The sequence below is a fragment of the Kwoniella dejecticola genome, chromosome 2 (genome assembly GCF_000512565.2).
Source record: "Kwoniella dejecticola CBS 10117 chromosome 2, complete sequence".
Lineage (NCBI taxonomy): Eukaryota > Fungi > Basidiomycota > Tremellomycetes > Tremellales > Cryptococcaceae > Kwoniella > Kwoniella dejecticola.
In genome coordinates, this window is record NC_089302.1 from 1,393,001 (window position 1) to 1,415,252 (window position 22,252).

General features: G+C 48.7%; 8 protein-coding genes and 1 non-coding gene across 9 annotated transcripts; 5 read left to right on the forward strand and 4 right to left on the reverse strand.

Moving 5' to 3' along the window:
* Nucleotides 1–395: 395 nt before the first annotated feature.
* Nucleotides 396–2,586, forward strand: I303_101961 (uncharacterized protein; the record flags this gene model as incomplete). Its single annotated transcript, XM_018405255.1, has 9 exons — nt 396–419; nt 479–640; nt 713–924; nt 983–1,075; nt 1,164–1,376; nt 1,499–1,612; nt 1,693–1,786; nt 1,861–2,445; nt 2,563–2,586. 9 exons carry the CDS (start codon nt 396–398, stop codon nt 2,584–2,586), a joined length of 1,521 nt encoding a protein of 506 aa, XP_018265536.1.
* A 272-nt stretch (nt 2,587–2,858) lies between these two features.
* On the reverse strand, nt 2,859–5,551 carry I303_101962 (uncharacterized protein; the record flags this gene model as incomplete). Its single annotated transcript, XM_018405254.1, has 7 exons — nt 2,859–3,147; nt 3,227–3,714; nt 3,797–4,039; nt 4,104–4,280; nt 4,345–4,611; nt 4,686–5,006; nt 5,102–5,551. The coding sequence occupies 7 exons, from the start codon at nt 5,549–5,551 to the stop codon at nt 2,859–2,861; spliced, it is 2,235 nt and encodes a 744-aa protein (XP_018265535.1).
* Nucleotides 5,552–7,347: 1,796 nt separating this feature from the next.
* On the reverse strand, nt 7,348–8,744 carry I303_101963 (uncharacterized protein; the record flags this gene model as incomplete). The annotated part of the gene is made up of 2 exons (XM_065968447.1): nt 7,348–8,421; nt 8,529–8,744. The coding sequence occupies 2 exons, from the start codon at nt 8,742–8,744 to the stop codon at nt 7,348–7,350; spliced, it is 1,290 nt and encodes a 429-aa protein (XP_065824519.1).
* A 1,076-nt stretch (nt 8,745–9,820) lies between these two features.
* Nucleotides 9,821–12,726, reverse strand: I303_101964 (uncharacterized protein; the record flags this gene model as incomplete). Its single annotated transcript, XM_018405252.1, has 10 exons — nt 9,821–9,988; nt 10,065–10,159; nt 10,258–10,735; nt 10,820–11,064; nt 11,140–11,168; nt 11,227–11,411; nt 11,475–11,998; nt 12,060–12,156; nt 12,213–12,359; nt 12,433–12,726. 10 exons carry the CDS (start codon nt 12,724–12,726, stop codon nt 9,821–9,823), a joined length of 2,262 nt encoding a protein of 753 aa, XP_018265533.1.
* Nucleotides 12,727–13,284: 558 nt separating this feature from the next.
* Nucleotides 13,285–15,728, forward strand: I303_101965 (uncharacterized protein; the record flags this gene model as incomplete). Its single annotated transcript, XM_065968448.1, has 12 exons — nt 13,285–13,370; nt 13,447–13,555; nt 13,619–13,768; nt 13,825–13,855; nt 13,925–14,360; nt 14,430–14,507; nt 14,564–14,668; nt 15,018–15,049; nt 15,114–15,172; nt 15,243–15,331; nt 15,404–15,526; nt 15,593–15,728. The coding sequence occupies 12 exons, from the start codon at nt 13,285–13,287 to the stop codon at nt 15,726–15,728; spliced, it is 1,434 nt and encodes a 477-aa protein (XP_065824520.1).
* Nucleotides 15,729–15,867: 139 nt separating this feature from the next.
* On the reverse strand, nt 15,868–18,046 carry I303_101966 (uncharacterized protein; the record flags this gene model as incomplete). Its single annotated transcript, XM_065968449.1, has 6 exons — nt 15,868–16,382; nt 16,462–16,491; nt 16,637–16,865; nt 16,915–17,721; nt 17,765–17,966; nt 18,027–18,046. 6 exons carry the CDS (start codon nt 18,044–18,046, stop codon nt 15,868–15,870), a joined length of 1,803 nt encoding a protein of 600 aa, XP_065824521.1.
* Nucleotides 18,047–18,796: 750 nt separating this feature from the next.
* I303_101967 lies at nt 18,797–18,911 on the forward strand. Its single transcript, XR_001936489.2, has one exon. It is a non-coding gene; the product is annotated as a 5S ribosomal RNA (ribosomal RNA).
* A 532-nt stretch (nt 18,912–19,443) lies between these two features.
* Nucleotides 19,444–19,791, forward strand: I303_101968 (uncharacterized protein; the record flags this gene model as incomplete). The annotated part of the gene is made up of 1 exon (XM_018405249.1): nt 19,444–19,791. The coding sequence occupies one exon, from the start codon at nt 19,444–19,446 to the stop codon at nt 19,789–19,791; it is 348 nt and encodes a 115-aa protein (XP_018265530.1).
* Nucleotides 19,792–20,166: 375 nt separating this feature from the next.
* Nucleotides 20,167–21,917, forward strand: I303_101969 (uncharacterized protein; the record flags this gene model as incomplete). The annotated part of the gene is made up of 7 exons (XM_018405248.2): nt 20,167–20,651; nt 20,758–20,820; nt 20,892–20,959; nt 21,024–21,100; nt 21,185–21,247; nt 21,333–21,400; nt 21,509–21,917. The coding sequence occupies 7 exons, from the start codon at nt 20,167–20,169 to the stop codon at nt 21,915–21,917; spliced, it is 1,233 nt and encodes a 410-aa protein (XP_018265529.2).
* Nucleotides 21,918–22,252: the final 335 nt, after the last annotated feature.

Sequence of the window (22,252 nt, forward strand, 5' to 3'; positions counted from 1 at the left end):
CTGCTTCTGGGAAATAGCCCTCTCAATACAATTGGTACACTTGTACAAGTTAGACGATGAGCATCTGATCGGCCCGTTCGTTTAAGTGACTGTATGACACGTTCGGAACCAAACAGCTTCGGACTTGGATCCTTCTCGGTAATACCCGAATTACCCGTCGGCTGATGCGTTGGCCTGATGGTTAAACGAGGTCCGTTCGGTAACTTGACTTAGCGCTTGTCGTTGCGGTCCGAGTGATATTTCGCAAATGTCGAAGACAGCTAAGGTGACAGACAGTCTGTTGAAGCTATGAGTCAACAGATTGAGCTCTCCGTTTATGACATCCCGAGAGCAAATCGATTTCTTCTTACCGCTCCATCAAGTAAGAATAGTCAAGCCACACCGCCAACTCTGCAATGTCGAAAACTCAAGATCTCAGCGTGAGTGCGGCCCGTTGCCAGGCTGAAGTAGCTGACGAGCAAGCTGACTCATTGTGTAGGCTCTGTTGTCCGATGCGGACCTGTTCCGTTCTCAAGGCTACATCAATGGAAAATGGGTGGGCGCTACCGACGGGGCTACCTTTCCCCTGACCAACCCAGCTACAGGTGCCAAACTAGCAGATATGCCTCATATGCCTAGAGGTCAAGTTGCCGAAGCTATCGTAAGTGATCTCAACTCCGGTTCCAGGACACCAAGAGATGACTGAGCTGATTACAAAGGACTCCTGAGGTAGGATGCAGCGAAAGCAGCATTACCAGCATGGTCCGCTTTGACGGCTTACCAACGATCAGCTTATCTGCTCAAATTGCATGGCCTGATGGAACAGCACGTCCAGGATCTCGGTACGATACTTTGTGTGGAGAATGGGAAACCCCTCACGGAAGCCAAAGGGGAGATTGCGTATGGAGCTTCGTTCTTACAATGGAATGCTGCCGAAGGATTGAGGTGAATAAACCGATACCCTAACCTACGTACAGCATAGAAGCTAATTGGTGAGAGATAGGACGTATGGTCAGACTATACCTAGTCCATTCCCTGGTACAAGAAATATGGTCATCAAGCAGCCCATCGGTGTCTGCGGATTGATAACTCCATGGTAAGCTGCAATCTCGCTTTCCATTGTAGCTGGAAATGCTTTTTGACAAAGTAGCTAATACTGTGAATGTGCACGTTGGGTCAAATAGGAACTTTCCCAATGCCATGATCACCCGTAAAATGGCTCCTGCCCTCGCAGCGGGCTGTACCGTAGTGATCAAAGCCCCAGCGGAGACTCCCTTGTCCGCATTGGCGATGGCTGTACTGTGCGAGAGAGTCGGCATCCCAGCAGGTGTGGTCAATGTGGTCTGTATGGACAAAGGGGATAGGGAAGCTGCAGCCGGTTTGGAGTTGTGCGAAAAGTGAGTCGAGTGTTATGTCTTGTCTTGTCTTGTCCTGTTCCGTGCCATCGAAGTAGATACAACGTCACACAAACGTCATGGCTAAAGTAATGGTGGGCTGATACAATTTTTCTTGGCTTTAGCCCGAAAGTCTCCAAGATCTCGTTCACTGGATCCACTCCTGTGGGACGATTGCTCATGCAGCAAAGTAGTTCCACCTTGAAGAAGCTGTCCTTTGAGCTCGGTGGAAACGCAGCGTGAGTCAGCGTTGTGGTCTGGACCAACACATGCACGGAAGCTGGCCCAGCTAATATGCTGTGTTGGAACTTGCTTGTAGATTCATCATTTTCGATGATGCCGATCTGGAAACTGCCGTGAATGGAGTGATAGCTTCCAAATTCCGAGCTGCGGGTCAAACCTGTGTTTGCGCCGTGAGTGTCCATTTCTCGCCCTGTTTTGAGGATCGCAGCACGATGATATCTGTGCTGACCTCATCCAATCATAGAACCGAATATTCGTACACTCCAAAGTCTACACGCAATTCGCCAACCTGCTCGCCGAGAAAGTAAAAGCCTTCAAAGTAGGGGACGGCATGACCGAGGGCGTAACCATCGGTCCTTTAGTCAACCAACGCGGGGTCGAGAAAGTCGAGCGACACGTCAAAGACGCCGTCTCGAAGGGCGCCAAGATCCTAGTCGGGGGAGAGAGGTTCACGCCATCGTCAGCCTCAAATTCAGGCTCTGAGGCAAAGGAGACATGTTTCTTCCAGCCTACGGTAATTATCGATGTCGATCCCTCAAGTTACGTAGCCTCAGAAGAGACTTTCGGACCCTTGGCACCACTCTTCAAGTTTGAGACGGACGAAGAAGTGATCCAGCGTGCCAATTCGACGGAAGTGGGTCTGGCGGCTTATTTCTTCACGAAGGACTTGGGCAGGTCGAACAGGGTAGCGGAGGCGTTGGAAGTGGGTATGGTCGGTGTGAATACTGGTGTGATTGCCCAAGCTTGTATCCCTTTTGGAGGGGTCAAACAGAGTGGGTTCGGTAGAGAGGGAGGACCAGGTGGAATTAATGAGTTCCAAATCGAGAAGGTGAGCGTCGTGCCGAGCCGAGGAATATTCATACTTTGTACTTCCCTCCGACGTGTCTACCCACTCGTACTCGTATATGATATATGTGCTGATAGAAGTTTTGCACACACACAACAGCTCATCACCATCGGCGGTATATGACTACATCGGGCAAAGCTGTAGTTTACAACAGACCCATCCGTACTATAGCTCATCCCATCAATGTCAACATCAACATGCATTTGTCTCTGCACTGGCACGCTGACACTTCTATACATTCTATGGTATGACATGATCTATTTCCACAACATACAATACGAATAAAGCATAATAAAAATACATTGGGTGGGAAGTCGTGAGACCAGCTCCGATCATGCATCCCTTTTGACTTCTTTCCGTCATCTTACACATGACATCTCATCTACAGTTTCCGCTTAGAATCCCGGTCCACTAGGTTTGAAACCCAAATCATAAATCTTGCTCTCAAAGTCCTTCAGGTGCTCATCGTCTCTCCACTGGACCACTTCTATTGGACTCTGTTCCCAATCGGGATATATAACTCCTACGAATTCTTTGTCCTCTTCGTCCGCGTCCTCTTTTGGTGCGGATGCGGGCTCGTCTGGGACAGGCGACAGAGCCGCTTGTTCTTCCATTATTTTCTTTCGTTCTGCATCGGCCTCTTTACGGTCTTCCGGTCGAGGATCGATGTAATCAAGGTCAATACTGGATCAAGAAGATATGTTGCAGTTAGCGCGATGCTTGGTAGCTAAAATATAGCAGAGCGCATTTTGACTTGACTCACCACAAGGCAGATATCCACCCTCCATGGTATTTAACTTTGATGCCCCTTTCTCTAGCCGCTCGGCGCATAATCATCTCTTTCGCCGGCGCTCTGGCTGTGCCGTCCTCCTGGGCGTCCGCCAGCATATCACAGTCCACATCTCCGAGTCCAGGTAAGATATCGTCAGACGGTTTCGTCTCAGGCTCGTTCAGACGGGCCGTGGCAGGAGTAGCGGGCCAAGTATTGAACAAGGGCATCTGTTTGGTCCTTCCCCATGAGAACCCTCTTCCTACGCCGGAAGGGATCTGCTTGAGGAGATTGTAATGCACGAATAACGGTTCTCCCCATGAATCATGCTGGAGCATCGTATGCGAGCAGAAATCGCCAGAAGCTGTTCCAGATGGTAAGGCGGCGGCACCAACCCATCGACCGGGGACTGCCCATCGCTTTCGTAAAGCTAACATCGCCCAGCGGAATATATCTTTATCGCCATCCGAGAAGTAGAACCACTAGGAGGTGCAATCATAAGGGTAAGTAAAGGATCATTGTACCTATGACGGAGACTACGAGATACAGAAATTGAAAACTCACAAATTCATGTCTTTCCAGCATGTACTTGATCAGTAGGAAAGTATCGAGATGTAACGATTTATCAATAAACATCTGGCCAGTCTCCATCTCCCATTCGTTCCTGCATTTGACACCGATGATGCTCCATATCGGATTGTTCGCTGATGTTTTCCAGTAATCCGGTGTCGCCCAAATCCCGAGTCGCTTATAGTTGGGCGCATCGAACATGTAAGCTGGATCGCGCGTAGGGATCGAATCGGAGTCCTGCCATTGACAGCAAGTCTCAGCATTTCCTTTCTTTCTCAGACAATCGCAGTGATCCACTTACAAGATAGAGGACTTCTCTGAAGGGACTTTGTACGACTGCAAGAGCTTTGAGGTGATACGACTTATTCTTTTTAGCGTCTCTTTGTTGACCTGCCGCTTCCACCAATTCGGCGTTCAACTCTTTCAGATCATTGACGATGGGATCATCCTCCTTTGGTTTCTCACTTGGGAAGTGGTACTACACCTAAACGATCAGCGCCTGTACTTCGGATCGAGTGATATTGTCGAATGTGTACACTTACGATCTGAACGGGTAATTCGCTTCCGTAGCTTCTGAGCATTTGTAAACTCCATTTGACCCTTTGCAACGTATCCGCATTTCCAGCCACCATGACTATCCCTCTGCCTTCACCGTAGCCCTCATGTTCCCCTCGATCAAGAACACCTTCCATGTGATCTATCAATTCCGTTCGATACTGATGCAGCGAAGTCCGGTTGACTGATGCCCACAGATTGGCAGAATGTTGGATCATATGTGTATTATGTTGTTCCGAGATGGTATCGCATTGCTGAAGTGTGATACACGCATTAATCCTTGTTAGCCCCACAACCAGATTACAGAAAGTGGATCGACTGGACTTACCTCCAAATTCCATTGGACAAACCCACCATGCTCCACTTCGCCCTCAACCTCCCCTCGACCACCTGGAGCTTCCCGCCACGCATCTAGCCGTTCTCGCAAGCTCGCCGTGATGGGCAATGGCTCCGAAGCGATATCAATCGTTCTCTTCCCCTGAGCATGCGCATCTGAATATATCGTCTTGTGCTTAACTCCGGAAGGGGTTGATAGCTGGAAAGGGTATTTGAAAGGACGTTTTGGTTTTTCCGTGTTCGCCGCAGCAGGATTGGCGAGAGGATCTCGTGAAGAATCGAAATCACCCTTTGAGGAAGATAGAGACATTGACTGTAGTTCTTGAATTAGCGGCTTTTACTCATTGAACAATTTGTGCACTGAACTTTGTCCGTCCCGTCACAGACTGTTGAGCAAAGAATACTCACGTTGGACTGGGTATGTAATCCTAAAACCGCTAATCCCAGCACGAACAGTAACACCACCACCCTCTTAACGAGCACATTATGCGGATGAGGACCTTTTCTTAAAAGCATCTTCAATCTCGTCAATAATGCAGAGTTGTGATTGCTGTTCCTCCAGTCTGATGGGAACGGATAACTGCGATCGATATGTCCATGCCCATGACCATGACCGTTTTCGAGTCTGCCAGGAGAAGGTAATAACGGGGTCTGACAGTCAACGTCTAAGCCCCCATCCGAGGAACTGGGTTGCGATTCCGAGGTACTGCTAGATTGCTGGAACCCACTGACAGGTGAGTTATCGGGTATGGGAGATAGTTGACTTCGAGAGGGGTTGTATGGTTTCGAGAAGAACGGCGATGATTTTTCGGTGATGGGGATATGTAGTTTGGGTTTGGGTGCGTTGGGGGATGGCATTTCGGAAGATGATGATGGCGCTGTTGATGAAGACGTTGGTCGTGCGGGTTTGGCTTTCTTGTCACAATTATGAATCGACAATTGACCAATCTAGAGTATATATGAGTTGCTCGATTTTCCTTTTGTGTTTTGTTTTACCCAAGCGAAGAGGGCATATGAGTGCACTTGATCGTATGTCTCTGCGAACGAGTATAGCTTTACTGAGCAAGCCGACTCAGCCTGAGCTTCGCCCTGTGCGTGACTGAGTCTTCGAGTATTCGAGTGATTAGATCGGGGAACCTGTGAAGATCTTTACGGTGTGCGGTGAAGATTGGATGGCGAAGTCAGCAAGTCACTCTGAGCTAAGATGATTCAGGATAGGCCGCTTCGCCGTAGCCGTAGACATCGCACGCAGCTCGGAGGGATATATCTTGTGACAGTAGTGATGAGTGACAGCATAAAATGATGGTGTCTCGCTCCGCAGCTTGATCTTTCGAGATCTAGCGCGACAGATCGACCCCGCTAACTCACTTTCTTCCTTAGCTTCTCCGCAGTCTAGTCGCTTATCTTACAGCGTGATATCAGCTCTAAAAGTGACTGCGTCCTTGACAACCTGGATCATTGATCGTTGAAATACGAAACAACAATTAGTACTACTGCATCCTCCATCGCAGTCTTGTACCCGTAGTCCTAGTGCATGCTTGTAATCAGGCTAAGCACTCGAAGTGCATCTGGCATCTATAGATAGCAATCTGTCGTATTATTTGAAAAATTAGAATGACGTTGTCAGACTATTGCGACTGCGAAAATCATCAAAATCAATTTACCCTGAATCCTGAAGCCTGAATTCTCCCAATTTAGCTTGGTTCTAGAACATCATCCTATCACGCGGAGATAAACGTTCTTTATATTCCTACCTCATACTCCTGCCTACTAATAAATCGTCATGCTTCAGTCCATCAATATGCGCCAGTGAAGTTATGCTGGTACGACCAATTGAATCGACTGAGTTGACTGAGTTGACTGTACTAATCATGCATAGGCTATATACTACCATACTATATACGTACTCGACATGACTCCAGAACCGCGTCCTACAACCTCCAGCCCGGATATGTACTTATCCATCATCGTTCCCTTCATGTCCTCGGAATCATCGAAAACGATGTTCAAAGCTCTGGAGAGATCTCGCCTGAATATCTTCCTAGTTCGATGATGTACAGATCGACCGTCCCGCTCACGCGAAGAAACACGGCTCAAGCCCAAAGGGCGAGCGGGTGTGAGACGCGGAGACCTTGGAACAGTCCGATCTATCACCTATCAAACATCGGTCGATGATCCAATCGAGATCCTCTTTCGGCCTTCCTATCAATTCTTGAGATACCTTGAAACAGCGGAGTGACGGATGAGTCGTATATATACCGAGTGTCGATTGAGTTTCGATGAGTCTGATTGTCCATATATATAGTCGAGTTGATGATGCTTCACACTTTCTTCACAAATATGAATACTTGATGTGATGGGATATCGATCTTGAATGGTGTACACTTCTCAGCCATAGAATTTTGCTTGTTTCCGTTTCGGGTTTTGTGCTTCTGTCCGCCTTCCTTGCCTTTATATTGGCTATACTACAACATGTTCCCCATTTCCTCCGAACCATTCCATACCCAATACGCTTCCGCTCAATCGTTCGTTTGCGACATGGTGTTCGTTTGCGACATGGTGTTCATTTTCTGACTTGTTGTTGCTTCCTTCTATATCTTCAATCAGATTCTTCATCGCTTCATCCCAATTCTCCAATGACTCGACGGACGTATTCAATTGGTTGATTCCATTTTCGAATGCTCCATTCCACATGCTACCATTGGCGTTGTTGCTGTTGTTCCCAAAGGAGAAGTTGACGATGTTGTTGTTGAAGTTATCCAACCTCTCTGATGGGCCAAAGCTATTACCAATCTCGCTACCAAAGCTATTCTCTCCTCCGTGATCAAATCGCTTGTTGTTGACAAAGTCAAAGTCGAAACCGTTGAATTGGTCCCCCTCGCCCGCTGCAGGGCCTTACCTTTCTCCGCACCGCGAGGTGCAGGTAAAGATGAAGTCGCCACCTCTGCTGGGTGGCGAGCGACGGGGTTCGCTGGCATCGAAGCGTTGCTTTCCAACGCGATTCGATGATAAGAGGATTCGGGTTGTTGAATAGCTTGATGTGAGGTAGCTGGTGGGGCATCGGTAATTGTGCTTGGATAGTATGGTGGAGATAGGGTGGATTCTAGCCCTGCGGTAGGTGCGACAGGGCCGGAAGCCGAAAGAAGAGAAGACCAGTCCATGCTGTTGCCAGTGATTGGGGAGACGATCTCGCTAGTCTGTTGTCGATGGACAGCAGGCTTGGCTTCTTGTTGGGCAGTAGACAGTCCAGAGAAATTGGCAACTGCCACGACTTGCTTGACGAGGTTCTCTAACAGTGATATACGTTCTCGCAAAGCGGAATTCTCGGCTTTCAGCTGATCCAGCTGGGTGCTGTTTGTCGCGAAGCCTGTCTGCGGGAGAGGTTGATGCGACGTAGGCACGGGGGATTGCTGGATATTGGGCTTGACATCTTCCATTTCGAGATCAGCTGGAGGGGGGGCAACATTCGATAGTCTGACTCCTGTACCGTTGACGAGTACAGACGGTATGCCAAGGTCATTGGCGAGGGATATGACGCTTTGAGCGGGTGATGCTTCCCTTGCGCTGTATGAGGATGGTGAGGTCGGAGATCCGGAGATCGACATCGTTTCTCCGCCTTTCAAGGCTTTGTTCTCAGCTTCCAGCTCGACGACCCTCTTTTCTAGGTAGACCAAGTGTGCTTTGCGTTGATTTCGTGATCGTTGAGCTGACTCTCGATTTCGGATTGTCTGTGTGGCAGATCCGAATTAGCATCATGGCCCCTCCGGAAGCAAGGTATAAAGTTGGGTGGCGCGGATTGTAAGGACGTAAGAACAAAGTTCAGACTCGGGCTTACCCTCGCCTCCTTTCTAGCGATCTTAGCTTGCAAGTCCCCATCCTCCTCGCCACCTTCATGTTCGGCGTCGCCCTCTTCATCGTGATCTTCAGCGTCGTCGTTGGGTGCTGATGACGTGGAAGCGCGAGGTCGTTTGGCCGCCTTGTTTGGGGACGGCGTTGATTGTGATGGCGCGGGTCGTTTGGATGACGAAGCTACGGCGTTGGCTGGAGACATTGTGTGGCGTGATGATGGAGTATGACGAGCGATGAATGAACTGTAATTGTATATGCAATTGGATAAAATGGAAATACAAAGAAAGAATAAGTGGTTTATGTATATGTATGTAGTTGAGTCAATGAGAAGTTGGTATGTCAGTCAGCGGTGGTATCTATGATAAAAATGCTGTACAACGAAATAGAACAAACGGGTATGTATGTATGTATGGTGGTGAAATGTGGCCGGGGGAATTAGTGGGTGATCGACGTGGAAGTGGGCGAGTCTGCATGTACTTATAGCTTTGTCGACGTGGAGCGGCATAAACGGTATAACGGTCAAACGGAATCAAAGTTCAATGGATTCAGGGTGCATAATTCCAAATGCTGTGTGAGCTCTGAGCTGTGAGGGATTTCCTCTGCGCTTTCCCTTTGTTCTGTGACTAATTGTCAAGTTGGTTGTTTGATTGACTGAATTGCTCCTTTCTTTGTTCGGCAACCAACTGAATCAACCTTGGCAACAAAGGATCATCGCTCTCCCTGCATGCCCTTTCACACAGCCGCTGTGCTGTGTGTAGGTGTGTAGGTAGACCAACATATACCGTAAGCCGCGCGAAAGGTTAATTGGTTAAAAACGTTCATGATGCAATTCGATATCTCGCCATGAGGACCTAGCCGGTCCAAGTCTAGAAGAATCTCTGATCGCTTGTACTGTACGATTATGTTATCTGATACAGCGCTAACTCGATGCATCAACATGTTGAATCAATTCAAATGATAAAGTCTCACGCATGCGTAAGAATGACACAGCGACCATGAGAAACGATGTGGTGCGGTGCGATGCGATGCGATCTTCCATGCAACCATCGTGATCGTGAACACATTAAAGGATGCTGTCTTCTGTCTTCCGTCTGCTCGTTGATTGCAAACGAATAAGTATCCCCTGCCTTTGGTCATCTCCGTTCAAAAGGATACATTTCAATGCCTTTGTGTACAAATTACAGATGTCTCCGCATACAAAACCCTGATGCCTATGCCTTTGATCTCCTTCTACCTCTTACAACCTGCAGCAATGCAATCATCAGCGAAGTTCTCACTTTACACATAAGCTGAACTCGATGACGTACATGTACCGTTGGTAGCGGTTCCATTCCCATTGACATGCGCACCATTTATGCCATTCGTGCTGTGACCATTGGTGAATGCCTCATTTGCATAGCGCGATTTAGCGTCGACACTCGACGGGACATCTAATCCTGGATTACGCTAAAATCTCAAAATCCAAGTCAGTACTCATGTACATATACACCGAGCTTTGAGAGTGAGAGGCGGAACCACTCACGTCGAAGAAACCAGATGGTTTGAGGTGGACTCGTAAGATCTCAACAGGCATGATCGGCCAATCTTCCGGCCTGGAAATATGCGTCACCCCGAAGCCTGTTCCCAAGGACAAAGGACAAAGCAAAGGCTCAGCTCCAGACTTCCTAGTTGTCGATCTGTCCCAGCTATTGTTTATTGAGACGTGCTGAACTCACATGGCCAACAGACGATGTCCTTGTTCACGATATCATCGTCCCTATTTATCCATTGCTGAGAGCCGAAATCCTTTCCTCCTGGATTCTGATTGATATGAACTTCCGAAGGGAATTTCTCGTCGTCCGAATACGTCGTCACAAACATATTCTGTCTTGCGAACGGCGCTCGATTCCAGACTAATGATCCTGGTTTACCCATTAACGGGGGCATATCCTTAGATACAATCTTGTATCCGATATTCCCCCCCGTGGAGAAATGCTGCTTATTCGGATTCTCAATGGCCCAACACCTGGCTTTGGGCGCATCGTAATTCGATACACTCCCTTTGGACGTCTTGAAAAGAGTTTTCACTGTTTTGAAACCGTTCCCGTAGAAATTGGAGTCGCTGCCTACGTCTTCGTCGTCGGGGACGGAGTCGACTTGGACAACTTGGTTCTTGATCCCGTCGATCATAGGGTCGATTCGAAGAGAGAACAGCTAAGCATCATGACAAGTATCATCGTCAGTACAGTCACATGCGATACGATGCTCTGAGATGAAGGAACAGGTGCCACGACTTACGTGTTGATGATGTTGAGCGGCAATCCGAGGGGCAACCTCAACTTCATGTGTGGGATCTCGAACCTCACCAGGAGCCAGAGGGTACGCGTTGACGATTCCGGTAGCCTTAACTTCCAGTTCGACCGAGCCATCGAGCGAGAAGTTGAAGTAGAAGCCGTACTCGTAATTCGCTACGGTACAGATGGAGGAGATGACAAGTTTTCGATTTCGAGCGACGTGGGCACGATTGTCTCGGAAGTCGGTGTCTGCGGAAGATATCAAGATTGCACATTAGTCTTGTCCTGTCCATGTCTCCAGCTGACAGAAGCACAGGCACTCACGCTTGTGTAGTATCCCAGCATCTTCCTCACTGTAGCCCTTGTCAGCGACGTGCGATCATCTGGCTGAGATACATCTTGACTACTCACTGTATACAAATGGCAGACTTGATGGTTTGCACTCCTCCGTTTCTGGTGCAGAAATCAGCGTCAAGATAAGTGATCGAGCCCAAGCAGTCACATCCCAATGCAAGCGAATTGGCGAGCGCTCCCACACCGTATTCTCCGGTATCGAAGGCTTGCTTCCTGTGGTGAGGGAAAATTGTCTTGGCGTACTATCGATACATCGGACCGTCAGCTGATGGAGGAAATCGCAAGCTGAAACAGTCTATACTCACTGGCACAACCATCTCCGCCACTGACATCCTGTAGAAAACAGGTCTCGTACCCTTCGCACCGTCATCATACGTAATATTCGAGAGTACCAATCCTTCTCTGAATTCAAATCCGATGTGGACTTTCCAATTTTGCCAGCTCAGTACTCGTCCGTCAAGGGAATAACTGACACCCTCAGGCTGGACGACGTGCAACGGTTTGAGCGTATCTCGAACCTTGAAATTCGGTTCGTCCATGGCGATTTGTTCAGGCAAGTAATTCTGCGGAGCAAGGGGAGGAGCAAACCTTTCTCGCGGAGGCAACTTCTCGTATGCCGCCGCTGAAGATGCAGGGTGAGATGTTGATCCTGGAGCGGGGTTGGTAGGTGGATAGTCGATTGAGAGTACTTCCCCGGTATGCGAATCGAGAACGGGGATGAAATCGCAAGGATGCGCATAGAGGTTATCGTTAGGTCGGAGTCGTGCGAAGATGAAACATTGCTGTAATCTCTTGCCTGGGAACCGTTCGTCGAGACCAATACACCAGCCTATTTGACCCATAATAATATTAGCATTGTATGACATACACTGGGTCTATGGCGAACCTACCATCTACGGCGATGTCTTCTTGTTTGATGCCGATAGCTTCGCATGCCTCTCGGACTTTCGGGTCTTTCTTACAGACTTCCTCGGCCCATATTAGTTCCTGGATACAGTGTCAGATGCTTATCCCTCTGCTTAGGGGTAAAACAGAAAGCTTACCTCGGTCTGAAGAGACGGCTGTATGAGCTCATGTAACGGTTTCCAAAACGAGACTTTCGCCTCCTCGGTCGACCTGACGACCAGATTCGAAGGCAGATCCACTATAGCTTCGAAGCTTTGGGAGGTGACAGGGCATATGAGGTGGACCTGCGATCAAGCATGAGGTCAGCTCTCCACAAATTTCAGTGATATATGATCGTCGATCAAAGGATTGACTTACATCCGCTTGTCGTCGGACGGGTTCCTCAGCTGAGGAAGCTCCAGCAGCAACGAGCTCTTTGGCAGAGAACAAGCCAGACCATCGGAGGACAGCGTACTTCGGCGGCTCTTTCAAGCTAATACTGTTGAACAAAGGTTTCTCGACCGGCTTCTCGGACTCGTATGTATTCGTAGCCAGGAACGCTCGCACGGCACCGACGGCATTACGGATCTCGCTCGCTGAAAGTGGGTCCAATGGGTGCGCACTTGAGTGTGAGCGCTTGGGATTTGGTGTGTTATCGAACGTCTGCACCATGTTGAAAGAGATCTCTGCGAAGCTGTGATAGTTGGATGAGTGATGTCCGACAATCTTCAAGACTTACTTATGCTATGACGAAGCTATATATGGTGTTCGCCGCGTGAAAACAATCAGCCTGAATCAGGCTGAATTACCTCGAATATAGGAAGAATCGAGATATCAAGCAGGGCAAGGCAGCGCGTTAACGGACTTATCGTAATGCTATTTTAGGAATTTTCAGCGTTTAGCAATACTCGGTTGGGATTATTGGATGAATTCCTTATCACATGATAGCACATGGGTATTATCTATTCTCCCGCATTCCACACAGTGACTACCAATAGAATATGGGGATGAGCAAGGATGAACAGTGCTGATTTACCCAGGTAATTAATCATTCTCTTATCTTTTCCCACACGGGCAGACCTTCCAGATAGGTCATGCTCATGAGAGCGGCCGAAGATACATATATATCCCTCACCTCCCATTGAGGTCTTGGCGAGATAATCCGATTCCAAGGATCTGAACGATCGCGAATGTTCACCGGGAACGAGAACGAGAGAAAAACGAAACGAAATGACAAATGCCATGGCAGAAAGCTCCCGTTCGATGGTCGAGACTCCCGAAACAAGACGAGACGATGCGCGATTAGAAGACTTAGGGTAAGTAAACAGAAACCCCCCTTGAACGTTTCAGCATCACGAACATGAAACAGATCTGATTGATTGATCCATACAGGTATCACCCTGAGTTGAAACGAGCGTTCTCTGCATGGGAGACATTCGGTGTTGCCTTCTCCATCATGGGGGTCGTCCCATCCATCGCGAGCACCATCTTCTATAATCTGGTAAGTGAAGATTGAGTGTGACAGTCCAATAGCGTAGAGTCCCCAGGTGCTTACGCTTCGCAGCCATACGGAGGGCCGGTCGGGATGATTTGGGGCTGGTTGATCTCCTCAGTCCTAATCATGTTCATCGGTCTAGCTATGGGAGAACTGGCGAGTTCTATGCCAACATCCGGTGGTCTTTATTTCTGGACTCATCGATTGAGTCCTCCCAAGGTAAGCTGAAGCCCAAATATAGCACCATTGTGCATCCGTGGCTGACTTTGGTTTAGTATCGAGATTTCCTAGCTTGGATGGTAGGATGTAAGCCATGACTCTCGAAACACATATGACTCGTGCTTATCAACTAAGCTATCTACTTAATGGTTACAGACAACTCGTTCCTCGGAAATGTGTCCGCTGTGTCTTCCCTTGCTTGGGCCTGTTCGGGAATAGTCTTCGCGGCAGCCTCACTCAACAATTCAGACTTCGCCGCGACCGCAGCTCAACAATTCGGCTTGTACGTCGGTATCTTATTGGTGTGCGGTGCTTTTTGCGCATACGGTACAGAGATTTTCGCAAGAGTACAAACTCCTAGTGTGATCCTCAACGTCATCCTGGCTCTGGTGACAATCATCGGACTGCCCATTGCGAGGCGAAGCGAGCTCAACACTGCTTCGTTCACTTTCGGCGGATTCGTCAATCTCACGAGTTGGCCAAGCGGATTCGCGTTCTTGCTTTCTTTCCTGGCGCCCGTGTGGACGATTTGTAGTTTCGATTGTGCCGTGTCGCTGAGTGAAGAAGCTACAAACGCCGCAACGGCTGTTCCGTAAGTATACCGACAAGAAGGCTTTTTGCCTTCAATGTGTCGATTGAAGGCTGACTCGGAGGTGATCAGACAAGCGATAGTGGGCGCGATTGGCAGTGCTGGTATCTTGGGTACCGTCATCTTGATCATCCTCGCTTTGACCATGGGGTAAGTGCAGATACAGCTGTGGTGGTGCGTGCATGCGTAGCTGACCCCTGCTATAGTCCCGATGTTGCAGCCGTCAACGATGATGCTCTTGGCCAACCTTTAGCCTATATCTACCTCCAGGCGTTTGGGCAGAAAGGATCGCTTGTGATCTGGTCTTTCATGTGAGTTTCAAGCTTTTGGTCTTTCTTCGTACGAGGCTGACCATCTGATCAGGTGCATAGCTCGTGAGTCTACAACAATGTGAATCGCAGCTAATAGTCAGAACTGTCCATGACCGCCTCTCTTGTCCTTCCCTCCTCTCGACAAGCATTCGCCTTTGCTCGAGATGGCGCTCTGCCCTTCTCGAAATATTGGCATCACGTCGACTCATGGACCGGTACGCCCGTCCGGACCGTTTGGCTTGTTGTCGGATGTGCAATGCCTCTTGGTGCTTTATGTTTCGCCGATCCAGTCAATTATTCCGCTATAAAGTGAGTTTCGAACCAGGCCGTGGTAGAAGCTTACGATCAGTGCTATTTTCTCTCTTGCCATTTTGGGTCCTTGTGAGTCTTCCTTCACCTCACTTTTACCATGCTACGGTACAACGAGGCTGATATGATGTCACAGACGTTGCATACGGAATTCCTATTGCAGCTAAGTTGATCTGGGGCAAAGCCAACTTCGTGGTGAGTATCGGGGCCACGCCCCTACCCAAGAACTATACACAATAGCAGTCCGCTGATGAGTCTGCCGCAGCCGGGACCATGGTATCTCGGTCGCTTCAGTCGAATTTGCGGTCTCATAGCTGTTGTATGGATGACCTTTGCTATCGTTCTCTTCTCCTTGTACGTTCAACGTTGATCGGCTATTCTTCTCCCTTGTAAAGACGAAGTTGTACTGACAAACTCATCCGCCAGCCCCGCCGACACCGATCCCGACGCTGGGTCGCTCAACTACGCGTGCGTCGTAGCTGGCGCGGTCTGGTTATTCGCCACTATCTACTGGTTCCTTCCGAGAATCGGTGGCAAAACGTTCTTCCGGTGCGTTTTCAGTCACGGTAAATATGAATGTATGATGATAAGCGCTAACTTTGTGCGGACGAATAGTGGTCCTGCGACGATGGATCCTGATCTGGTGCATGAGATACCGCATGTTGAATCTGTCTCTAGCGATAGCAAGAAAGGAAGTAATGGACAAGTTGAAGAAAGGTCGGTATCTCGTGTAGAAACAATCGAGTTGTAGTTTGTCATATGAATTGAAGAGGATAAAACAATATGCATACAGTGTTGGTATTTGATCATTTATACATTCATGTGGAAGACCTCATATTCTCCAATTGAGATTTACATCGAATTGCTGTACGATAGAATAACTTTCAATTCTAACCTCCTCTTCCAGCCTGGATCATGAATGACATCAAGGCAGATTGGACCGCATCCCCAGAAACGGCATTCTCTGGCTGTCCCGACGAAGTGGTCAAACTCTCCAGCCAATTCTCGGACATATCGACCCCTCCGCCTGGCTGTCCGTTCCAAGTCGTGTCGAACGTATCGCTAAAATCGGTCGTTGGCAGTCCGAGATCGAGATCAGGATTCCATGTTGTTCCTATACCTGTACCGTTTGGACCAGCACCGGAGCCGGAACCGGTGTTGAAGTGATTCCAGTACAACTGGGGTAATTGAAACAAGTTGGAAGGATCCAAGGTGGAGCTGAGGGGTGCCATTGGTGGATCGGGTCGGACGGGAGAAACGTTTCCGCTGATAGATAGATTGCGCCGTATAGCGTGCAGACCCGCTGGAAGGGAGGGTGATTCTGCTGCGTTCTCGGCTGAGCCAGGCAGAGGGTCTGAGGGTTGACTGGAGTCTGTCGAAGAGAGATGTAGTCCGCCCTTGATCACTGATGCAACCCGTTTCCTCAGCCATCAGCACTGCCAATGTGGGCTGCAAGGGACGATTAGATCGTGAGGAGCACTCACAGCCCTCGAAAAATAATCGATGCGACGAAGCTGCAGGCCATGATCTCGAGAAATCTCTTAGCCATATGCAGCATTGAGCGAAATTCACTTTAGCCTTGTGTGCGATGTCCATATCAGGGCTGGTAGTGTCGAACGCTGAAAGTTGTTAGCTTCAATCGTTACATTCACAACCCACCTTCGAAGAGCGCTGTCAAGCTGAGGATGTGCAGGACATCTGCACTTGCGACGCTCAGAAGACCGTGTCGATCAAGTAGAGTCAGAATATCGATCGTAGCTTGAGCGGCATCTGAACATGCTTGTCGTGCCGAAATAGGCTGCAGGGATGTGTTGATCAGCGGAGACTGTGCGGTTCCTTTGGACCGTATGAATCGGGAATGATACAATATTCGCGTTGTATGATACCACTGACAGGATGTCAGCCTTGAGCGAAACGAGCAATGTGCATGGACTCACTGCTAGCAGCACAGCGTGATGCGGCAGGGGCGATATTGAATTATCGACGTTAAGATACAGCGGTAATGCCCTGTACCAGCTATCAAGCTGATTGGCCGGGCGTTCCGCCATATAAGGCTGCCGATTTGAGATGCTATCCACGAAGTGACCGTCCCATTCGCTCGTTGCAGGTGGACAGGTAGGATCCATGTCTAAGACATCTTCCACCACCATAGCTAATCGACACGTCCATGCGAAACAACTCAACACATGGCCTCGGCGAGGTATGACTCCGACACTCGAGGGTATAGTGGCTGATATGGTGGGTGGTGGCCAGGCTTCGAATTCCTCTAACTCGCTTGTTGACGGTAATGCAGTGGTGGTTCGCCGGTACGTCAATAGAAAAGGTCGTCCAGTCTCCTCAGCGAGCGTCTTATCAAGAACATAGGTATTCCAATACACCCTCGATCGTATCTCCTGTTCTGTTGGATCCGGTAACTTGCCTAATCCACCCGGAGCGAGATTCAGCCCCATATTGAGGGCCATACAGCATGCCCGTCCAGCATACATGGATGCACTTTGCTTATCTCCGCATCCCGTCTGTCTAAGACTCAACAGCAATAGACATTGGATGAGGTCTATGCGACATTCGTTCCGTGATTCATGCAAGCTCTGCTCCGCCATTCGGAATAGTCGTTCTGAAGGGAACCCATCTCCGGCATCTTTCGTGGGTGTCACACAAGCTGCAATAGCCAGCATCGATAAAAGAAGGGGTAGCGGAGCGGTATGAGGGTTGAATGTCGCTTTGTACACCAATGGCCAGACATTCTATATAGCAGTCAGCACAGAGTTCTGAGACATCTGAACTTACATGTACATGGGTGAAGTAGAGGGGCAAGAGTTGATCGACTAGCTTGCTAGGCACTCCTCCAAAGGGTAATGATCGGCGTGGGTAAGGTGGAGATACTTTACGAGAAGCATCGCCGGGTGATTTGGGTCGAGTCGACCAATTGTCGTTCGTTCTCGGCGAGGCGGATCGACGATCATTCTTTCTACCACCGGCTTGGGGTCCCCTGACATCGAGTTGAAGAATCAGCAGTCTGTGGTATACGAGTCAATGGAGCGTTATTTACCGTTTTCTCACGGGTGCCATGAAAGTGCAGTCTAGCCCATTGTCTACACAGCTCTTACATGTTAAACCATCATCACCATATTCACAGCGTGTTCTACGACTGTATCCATACCATGCAGGGTATCAGTATGTGCACTACGATACAGTGATTCTGCCAGATTGTCAAACAAAGATCATATACACACCTTTTACAGTTCTACCGAAGTCGCAACACGCTCATTTCGATCAGCTTATGCATACCTGCATCTTGAGGGCGAGACTCACATCACAAGCTCTGGTAGATCGTCTCTGAGTACTTGAGGATTCAGCCTCTTGAGTGGGTGACATACCGTATGATTTGGTAGGAGGACGATTTGTTTACATGAATGAACGGGATGAGATAAGGCGGAAGAGGTGGAAACGATCAGGCTCAAATGCGTTCTTATGCCCTGAACCGTTATCACCCGACGGAAGAATTGGCTGGTATTCTTCCGGCAATTCTTCCTGCTGCCGCTGGCTCTCAGCGATAAATTGATAAGGATGGCCTTGCAGAACATGCGTGCAAAACGCTGTAAACGCCCAAACTCCTCATTACAAGCCGCTGAGGGTGTGCATTCTTGTATGAGATCTCGGAGAGATAAGGTGCAGAAGTGTCCGTGCTTAAGGTTTAAAGGAGGGTTGAGCCGTCCGTGCGCAAGGGACAAAGGAGGTTACACACCAAAAGGTACCATCAAACTCGTTTCAGGCAAGCTTGCAGTATATGAACTGTGTTTTCACCCTCAAAACTTCATCTACGGCCATAGAATCCAGAAAGCACCGGGTCCCGTCTGCTCCCCGCAGTTAAGTTGGATATCGCTCGGTTAGTACCAAGGTGGGGGACCACTTGGGAATCCCGGGTGCTGTAGTTTTTGGGTTTCGCTTTTGCCATGGGTGTCTGCGAAATAAACCTCTTTTTAGACGTCTCTTGTAATGAAAATCGTTTTGCTGCGGCAAAAGAAACGCCCAGCATGCTATCTGCCGACCAAAGGAGTATTAGGGGAGCTGATGTGAAACGCTAGATCAGGTACTATCCTGTGTGCCCACGGACCTTGCACACAGGCTGTTGTTGTGTGGATGTGTGAGGGTGATTGTGAGCGGCGATTACCGATATATTTTGCCGTTCGCCGCCTTTCACCTTCGTCATCAATTGAAGCAGATTGAGAACATTTTTGCAACGACTCAAGCATCAGATTGGAAACCGACATACAATATACAATCACTTCAACACTGTTCTCGAGCATATCAACCGAGCAGCCCTCCTGAATACGATCACATATCTTCCAAGCTTTCTGCAAGTGAGTTTCTCATATCCGGCCTGACCGAACCCCTTTTCTCGATCTTGCATCTTCGATCTGACATCACAAGGCTGATGGCGTTTCCAATTTACTTACTGCTTCAGAATGCCTCCCGCACCCACACTGAAAGAAGTCCAATCGCTCTACGCAGCCTTCCAAAACACATCTCACCGATTCACATCGTACAACTTCCACAACTATTTCTTACGTCGGACGCACTTAGCTTTCAAGCCTGTGTTGGAATCGCTCAACCCACAAGCGGGATCGGAGGTACAAGCGAAACAGCTGGATCCGGCTCAATTGTCGAAATGGTTCGTGGAACAGCAAAAGGAGCTGGAAGTGATCAAGCGTGCTGCAGAGGTGAATAGGATGTTCCAGGGTCCGAAGTTGGTAGTGGAGCATGCTAGGCCGATCACTGCTGGAGGAGGGGAAGGAGCGGAGGCTAGTCCATAGATCAACTCCTACTGAGGTGAGTGCTGCATTACTATTTGCACCTCCATGAGTGAGGGAAGTGAGCTGACTCGAGTCGAAAGGTAGTCTGGACACTTTCGCGATGGGTTATGTAGAGTGTATGTTGATTGTAATGCATCATTGAAGATGATCCTTTCACGTTTATCCCGCTTTCATCGTCGCATATAAGAACACTCCTTTGAAAACTTGGTCAGACGACAGTACTACGAGCTTACCTAGCCCATCACTGCATATTATGACTGCTGAATATTTCAATTGGCTCGATCAACATGTCAGCATCACTCGTGCTTGGTAGATAGGTACAAAATCATCAAAATAATGCTGTACTTGACTGTTGACACTGTGAACTAATCTATAATGTCCCCTCATCATCCTCGAAAAGCACGACAACCCACAGCCGGACCTCGACCGGCAGACGAGGAATCCAATATTGGTCTTCTGCCTCACCATGTGCTGAGAGACAAATCCTCCTCAGAGGGGCGAATCGGGGAAGAGGAAGACCATTCTCGATTCAAAATCCCCTCGATACCCAAGGAGAAAATGATAATTTGGAGAATCAGCATAATTCTACTATTCATCATTCCCGCTTGCTTGTTATACCTAATCACCTGCTCCGATCCTTCTTGGCGGACTAATTGGTCTGTAGTCAAAGTGCATCTGCCCTCGCAAGAATGGGGAATAATATCCTCGAAGGGTAGACAGCTTGGCAGATCGTACACTGCCAATATCACTAAACGCGCAGAAGAGAACGGGGAGGAGGCGGACAATGCAGAGACAGAGGATGGAGGTTGGTTAAGTGTGAATATGTGGGGATGGTGTTTACAAGGTATCTCCAAAACCGAGTGAGTCTTCAGATGAGTCTTCGACTTTGGCTAGCTAGGTTGCCGAGACCGAGACCAACGAGGCGTGATATCACTCACGCTAAGAGCTAAATTGGTGAGCAATCAGGACTATATGTTCGAGTGAGGATATGTTATTTGATCTAGACGAGTTACTGGGAAGCAAACCTGCGTAAGTCAACGTGATACGCGATGTGACTCAACACGCTGTAACTTTGCGGATGTCGATTGTGTTGTGAGCAGTTCGAGCACCCCCTCAAGCGAAGATTTCAATTTTATCTTGACTCATGGATTGATCCTACACGGCATCGGTGCGTGTTCATCTTCCAGCCTGCAGGAAAAGTGTTGATTGACGATATTTCGGCGATTTGATAGCGATGGTAGTATCTGTGATTGCTGTTGTGCCGATGATCTTAGCTACGTATAGAACGATATGTGCGGTGAATCCAACGGTAAGGCTGACTTTGCGTATCCCCTATGACATGATCATCCGAATGAAAGTGACTAATTGTGGGATTAACTGTGTATAAACGTAGGTCGAAAGTAGCTGGTTCGAACATGGATCCTTGCTCATAGGCTGCGCCCTCTGTCTCATCGCTGTCAGTAATGCACCAATGCGTCAGCATATGAGGTGGTATTCACGGTCGTCTGACGTCTGTGCATTGATAACTGTGATCCTGTTAGTATATCATCGATAGATCGCTAGTCTCGAGCGTACAAGACAACCTCGAGTCTCATAAGGTCACAACGGGGTAAGTCATCACCCGCATATGAGACGAGACGAGGCGTGAAGAAAGGTTTGCGTGGTGTCATAGTCGAACTTGGAGAAATCGGGGAGCTGACAAGCGGTAATATCTCAGACAAGCAGTAATAGTAAACGGAGTTGCATGCGTATTGTTAACACTCACATTCCTCTTTTCGAGTCTTCCGCCGTTCTACTTCCACATGAAAAGACAGACGCAGCTAGCTCGATTCCTGGAAGATGGAGAAGACGAAGAAGGGTATGAAGGGCATATGCAGGATCTCCGGGACCAAGGTAGACCGCACGTGATACGGTCTGGAACGCAAAGGTGTGCGGATATGCTGTTTAGTAATAAGAAAAGTGGAGAACGAGATCGGCGGAAGAGACCACGAAGAAAGGGGACGCTGACAAGATGGACGAGTAGGGGACGAAGGAGAGGTGGTGGTGAGACGAGCGATTGCTGGGAAGAGAAAGGCAGGAATAGGAAGAGACGGAAAGATCGGCGTGGAAGAGGAAGGCATCGATGAGTAGATGTCGACGAACATGCCGTGGTAAGATGGATTGCATGAACAAGACTCTCCATTAGTACATGAATTAGGCGGACCGGTGGATTTATCAGTGTCAGCGACGATCAGTAACCAGGACCGGACATCGGAGATAATGAGAATCGTCTTGAATGCTAAATGATTCTCCAGTAGAATTTCATGCCTCTTTTGATGTCTTGTTTGGAGTTGCGAATTCGGTCCTGCATGATGTATTGCGCGGCTCCCTCACAGGGGGCAGGCAACGTAAGGTCATGATGTATTCATATCCCGGTATATATAGGAAGGTAGAAGTAAATAAAATGCACCGTGTGTCAAAG